The sequence below is a fragment of the Acinonyx jubatus genome, chromosome A1 (assembly GCF_027475565.1).
Source record: "Acinonyx jubatus isolate Ajub_Pintada_27869175 chromosome A1, VMU_Ajub_asm_v1.0, whole genome shotgun sequence".
In the NCBI taxonomy this organism is placed as follows: domain Eukaryota; kingdom Metazoa; phylum Chordata; class Mammalia; order Carnivora; family Felidae; genus Acinonyx; species Acinonyx jubatus.
Genome location: NC_069380.1, coordinates 10,186,825 through 10,192,824, shown reverse-complemented (window position 1 = coordinate 10,192,824; position 6,000 = coordinate 10,186,825). Strand labels below are relative to the sequence as shown.

General features: G+C 43.8%; 1 protein-coding gene across 2 annotated transcripts in view; it reads left to right on the top strand.

The window, feature by feature from the left end:
• Window positions 1–298: 298 nt before the first annotated feature.
• The window catches only part of HSPH1 (heat shock protein family H (Hsp110) member 1), a 24,018-nt gene continuing 18,316 nt past the window's right edge, over window positions 299–6,000 (top strand). For both annotated transcript variants that reach the window (XM_053214020.1, XM_027064636.2), the window contains exons 1-3: window positions 299–795; window positions 3,283–3,340; window positions 5,184–5,324. In XM_053214020.1, coding sequence (XP_053069995.1) covers window positions 689–795; window positions 3,283–3,340; window positions 5,184–5,324 — 306 coding nt within the window. In that variant the 5' untranslated portion in view covers window positions 299–688. The remainder of the gene's footprint in view (window positions 796–3,282; window positions 3,341–5,183; window positions 5,325–6,000) is intronic.

Here is a 6,000-nt window from a genome sequence, read left to right as displayed (position 1 = left end):
CCCTCGGGGTCGCACACCATCACCCACTAGTGAACTGTGAAGATTATGATTTGGGGGGTCAGTCTTCATTGTCCGTTTTATTCGGAGAGCAAAGAGCTGTGGCTAGGGCGGGCGGGGACGTAGGTGGGTCAGTCTGGCCGGCTTGAGCCAATAGCGCCGGAGCGGCTCTTCTGCCACTATGGCAACCGCGGCCGACCCCAGAGGGACCAGCCACCCATTGGGTAGAATCTTTCGAGAAGGCTCGAGAAGAAGGAAGCGGAAGTGGCACGTGGAGGGGCCGGTGGAGGCGCCGGTGAGTAAATGCCGCAGATTCTGGAAAGTTCTGATCAGTGCGATACATAAGGCTGAGGAATTGGGCCCTCCCCTTTTGGGTAGCTGGTTGAGCGCCGCGCCGGTGAGCAGCGGGTGCAGATCGAGACAGTCCTCCCGAGCTTGAGGAGCGCCCCGCGGAGACCGAGCGCCGCTTTCTCCCGTGCTTAGTTCTCCGAGTGCTGCCACTGTCCCCGGGAAGCCGGAGGCGCCGGCAGGCGGGCCGTTCGCGTTTCCGTCCGAGTGACAGAGGAGCGGTCGGACCCCGCGGGAGCCGCGCGCGGCCGGGGCAGGAAGCGGCTGCCGAAGCAGCGGGAGGGCGGCAGGAGGACGCAGACCCAGAGCCGAGGCGGAGGCGGAGGCGGACCGCGACCCGGCCATGTCGGTGGTGGGGCTGGACGTGGGCTCGCAGAGCTGTTACATTGCGGTGGCCCGGGCTGGGGGCATCGAGACCATCGCCAACGAGTTCAGCGACCGCTGCACCCCGTAAGTGGGAGCCTGCGGGGGCGCCGGGGGAGGTTCTGGAGTGCGGAGAGAGAGCAGGGGCCGGGGCTCGCGGGCGGGCTGCGGCGCGCCGGGCCGAACGGAGGGCGGTGTGGGTAGCGGTGCGCCCCTGGGGAAGGTTGGGAACCGGCGGCCCGGGCCCGGCAGGACGCTTGCCCGACAGGGGTGGGGGCTTGCCGTCGGGACTGGGGGGGGGGGGTCGTTTTGGCGATCCCGAGGCCAAGAATAGTCTCAGAGTGGAGAGTCCCAGGGTCGTCGCTTCTGGGGCGGGCTTCCTACTGATGGGAGAGCTAAGGCCAAGCCCGCGATTTCGTTCCCCTTTCTTGGCAAGCCTCAGTTCGCTGCTTCCGCGGCCGCCCCCGTTTCCCCACGCGGCTTCTGAGCTGACTGAGCCGCCCCCAGCTTGTCCCCCTCCTTCCGAGCATGCCTCTGCGCACCGCAGATGCGGGGCTGCTGAGCTTTTTCTTCCGCATTGAGTCTCCGAAATGAACTAGAAGCTTCCAGAGCCTGTATGCTGCTGCTTGTCCAGTGAGCGGACGGATTGTTGTTAGCGACCGCAGAATCACTCCTTTGATAGATGCCTTTTCTTGCGCACTTTCCGTTGCTAACGCCGGTAGACTTCGTGCCTGGGATCGTTTGTGAAGATGTAAACGGCCTTTTGCTCGTTTTAGGAGAGCCATTCAGGAGGAATCCTAAATCATGTTCTAGTTTATTAATTTTGCACAGTTCAAATAAAGGAGATAAGATGAAAATTGCACACTTTTGTGCTAGAATTCGGGGGTGGATGTGGTGAGAATTAGAATGTTCTATTCCACAGCAGCATGGGGTGGGCAAGGGCAACATTTTATTAAAGCAACTTTTTCAAGGGGCTTATTTTCTGAAGATCATCATGCACACACGCCTGCATGTACATTGATGGAAACAACTGATTCCTTCTCAGGAAAATTAATGTGGGTAGTGATTTTTTCAACGTCTGAAACCCAAGATAAAAAGCCTAGAATGATACCTTGAGCTCACAGGTAGGATGACCGTGTTTGTATCGCTGTTTGAGTGCAGATGGCCATTTGTGAAGGTGAATGGAAACTCAGAAAATTAGCAAATGTTTGACATTGATAGTACCATTGGAAAGACTTATTCCACGATTCTACCTCTTTGCAAACCTACAGTCTGTTCTTTAGATACGTAAAGGTCTGTATAATTGGAGTACGCTAAGAAAGACAGTATGTCAGGCTTTCCTGCTTAGGTACAATTCACATCTTTGTTCTCTTTGATCCACTAAAAAAGAAAAGCTGTTCAGATGAGGCTAGGAAAATATCGTATACGTGGCTGTGGTGACCACTGTGAAACTGAAGACAGCAGGTATGTCCCTAGAAAAGGTAAACAGAGGGCAGCATTGGAGTTCCCTGTGATCTTGTTGATACAATAGATATTTGACTCACTTGCCTTGACCACTATTAATTTCCAAGTGGAAAATGAGTAAAGTCGTTATGCAAGTGAATGGTTACTCTAGTCCTAGAATATTACTTTGTTTTCAGAAGGTTCTAGCCTTTGCTTGAACACTTCTCTGGCTTTTAGGATGCTATTTAGAGCACCTGCACAGATAATTTGGGTCTAGGGTATCAGAGCAACCTTAAACTTGCTGCAGCCCGGTGTTTAGTGCCCTCAGCATATTCCCACTTTGTTCACCTACCTGCGCCTTGATTTAAAATCTGATTTGTGTTCCTCCTGACAAGACTTGAGTCTACCTGTGCTCTGTGCTACCATTCCGTTTCCATTGCTGAGAAGGCTGCCTCACAGAGGTCATTTTTCATCTCTTCAAAGCTGACTTAATTAATGGAACTAATTATTCATGCTTTTCCCTCAACAATTATACTCTGTTTGCTGTGGTACTTGCTCTGCATCATACTTACTTGGCCTCCTTAAGTAGAGTTCCCCGTAGGACCCTTTTGTGCTTTTAAACTGCAGAAACCTAACTTAGGCCAACTTGTTTGGATTCGTATAAATCTGTTGATCCTGAAGGGGTGGAGGTATATCAGGACAGTAATCGGTATGACAGTGATACTTAGATTTGTACAGAGTTGCCAACTGAGAGTGGAATTCACTCCATATATTTTGCTGATCATGTGGCTAGGGCCAAATTAATAATTCCCTTTATTCAAAGTATTTTCAGAGTTAATGTCCATTTCCTAATAATTGGGGACCTGGAGAATTACACGGGTATTTGAAGTAATGGAAAATGCCCCCTGAGCCATGAGCAGACTTTTTTGGCTAACTGCCCTTTAGATTAGATTCTCAGAGTAACAATTAAGTGGGCTTCTACTAAGTATCTGACTAAAGCTTTAGACTACAACATTGTGCCCTACTTGTGCCGCCCACCAGCACCCCCCGACCGTGGGTAGGAAACTGGTGTATTATTTTCTCGTCTATGCTTTTCAACATTTTGAGACCTGTGGTTTGTATATTTTCTAGATCAGTCATATCATTTGGATCAAAAAACAGAACCATTGGAGTTGCAGCCAAAAATCAGGTATGTTCTTTAAGACCATTCTGGTCACGTTTTTAAGGGAGAGGTTAAATACCGTAGGCTGTTTATGTTTGAGTTTTAGAAATGTAATGTACGTGTTCTTTAAGAGCCCTTAGATGGTTATTTTTTTCTTTGTTCCCTTCCTCTTTCAGTGAGTAAGATCTGTCTTAACTTTCTAATCTGCCAACCTTAATTTTTAGTGATTTTGCTACCTTCTAATTTATCTAATTTTTAAAAATTATAAATGAGACACCTGAAGTTCTTTCATGTGGAATTGTGATACTCATTTAAGAGTTAAGGAAGATTTCTTCTAGAAGTTCTATATTTTAAAAGCATTTTCAGGTTCTTTAGTAAGGTAAGACTGGGAGGACTGTCTACCTAGATGTGTGCCGTCTTCAGGGTAGCTGTTAGATACACTTGAATTTGCCTCCTCTGCATTGAAATGGGAAGTAAGTAGGACATACGCATGAGCTTTTGAAGTCTTACAAGGAAGTAAAGTATCTCCTTAATATTCAACATGAGTACATGTTGAATGACAGTATTTTGGATCTGTTAGACTAAGTCACTGAAATTAACTTCACTTGTTATTAATGTGACTAGAACATGTATGTATGCCCCTTCCATTTAGGGCTCACATTATAACCAGGAACCCTTAGGGTTGGGGAGGAAAAAAATAAAGGAAAAGAACACGAAATTTGAAATCTGTTTGGAGAGGCTGTAAGAAAGAGATTGAAAAAATTCTTTTAAACACAGAAAATCGTACTGCTGAGAAAGAAGCAAAACTCTAAACCCTGGAATGCTATAATAAGGCAAGTTGGAAGAGATACAAGGCAAAGGAGAGAAAAATAGCTATGCACACTCAAAATGGTGTACTTAAAAGAAAAGGGACACATCAGTGGAGGAACTGTCTCCCTCAGTATGGCTATTTAGAATCTTGATATGCCAGACCTTAAAATGCTGTTGCAGTTTTTTTGTGGCTCTGTGAGGAGACTCAGTGGAGGCTCAGATGTAGCCTGTAGGTTACTAAATACACTTCAACTCCATTTCAGAATCACAGGGAATTTTAGTACATAAACATGCTTAAATTCCGTGTTTGAAAAACTACTACTGTCAGGCTGTATTCCTCCCTTTAAAAGAAGTAGACCAGAGAAAACAGTAAATAGGAAACTGTTCTGGTATTTTCATTACTTTAGAAGTCTGTTTTTAATCTTTTATTTTAATTGTTTCTGTATTTTAAATACAGTTTTCACTGTTGAGTGCTTTGAGTGAAATATACTATGAAGTGGGACTTTTTAATCCAGAGTCTGATCATCAAAAATAAGCAGTTAAAAGTCACTTAGAAATTTTGAATGATCCTTGCTGCTTCTGCTTTTTGGTACCGATAATTAACATTCCATGATTATAGCAGCCCGTGTATTTTATGGCGCACAATGTTTATCCTGACCAATTAACAATTTATTAGACCCTAACAATTAACGTTAACTTTTTTAAAAAATGTAATTTGACTTGTAGTGCTTTTAGATCTCCTTATTCGTGTATTCGGTGGATAATAAGTTTAGTGGGGAAAAAGGAATGAAATAAAGGGATGCAGTTCTTGATTTGTTCAGGGCTTTAGAGGTAGTTTCCCAATCTTTGATTTTATCTTGCAGGGTTTGAAATCTTTTTAAAAGTCTGTAGTGACAGCATTGCCTCCTGTTCCTTCTCATTTCCTACCTTTTGGCATTTCCCAGGGTTGCAGAGAAAGTTACTTATGTTATGGTGTGAGTCGTACAATTGACTTTTTATAAAATTATAATTACCGATGTTCCAATTAGAAAAAAAAACTAACTTCTCATTTCTTTTTCAGCAAATCACTCATGCAAACAACACAGTGTCTAACTTCAAAAGGTTTCATGGCCGAGCATTCAATGACCCCTTCATTCAAAAGGAGAAGGGAAACTTAAGTTACGATTTGGTTCCAATGAAAAATGGTGGAGTTGGAATAAAGGTAATCTAACTGACTAACTTTAATGTGCTTAATAGGAAATGAAATTCACCTATAGAAAAAAACGCCTAGTTCTTAATAAATGTTTACCTCAAATTTCTTAATTAGATGATCGTTTTTTTGTCACGTTCTTTTAAACTGTAGGTATATGTTTTAATGGCCGAAAAGTATTTAAGTGGCATATATTGCTATACCTTAATTAGTATCTTATGGCTTCTTTATAATTGTTAAAATTTAGGTTTACTTAGTGGTGCTTAAAAAGTTCTCCATTGTGTTACAAAAGTCTGTTCCATTACAGCCCAGTTGCAATTGTTTGAAGAGCACTCGTGTAATGCAACCAGAGATCTGTTCTTAAACTAGCGGAGGCATTCCTGTGTTATGACCTACACAAAATGATATTTGTCACAGTGATTCATCTCTTCAGTTAGAATGGAAATTTACTACTTTGTATATAATGTTTTCACTAGTACTTTGGGTAGGGGGGAAATTTACCCTAGATTTTTTTCCTCTTCATCTCTAGAGAAAAGTTCTTTGTTGCATTTTGGGTTTGGTTGGTTTGGTTTTTGGTGTCCTGTTCCTTTCTTCTTTAATGACAGCTGCAACAATAAAGATTTTCTAGAAGAGGATATGTAATAATATATGGAAGTTAGTATTAGCATGTAAACGTTAAGTACTACAC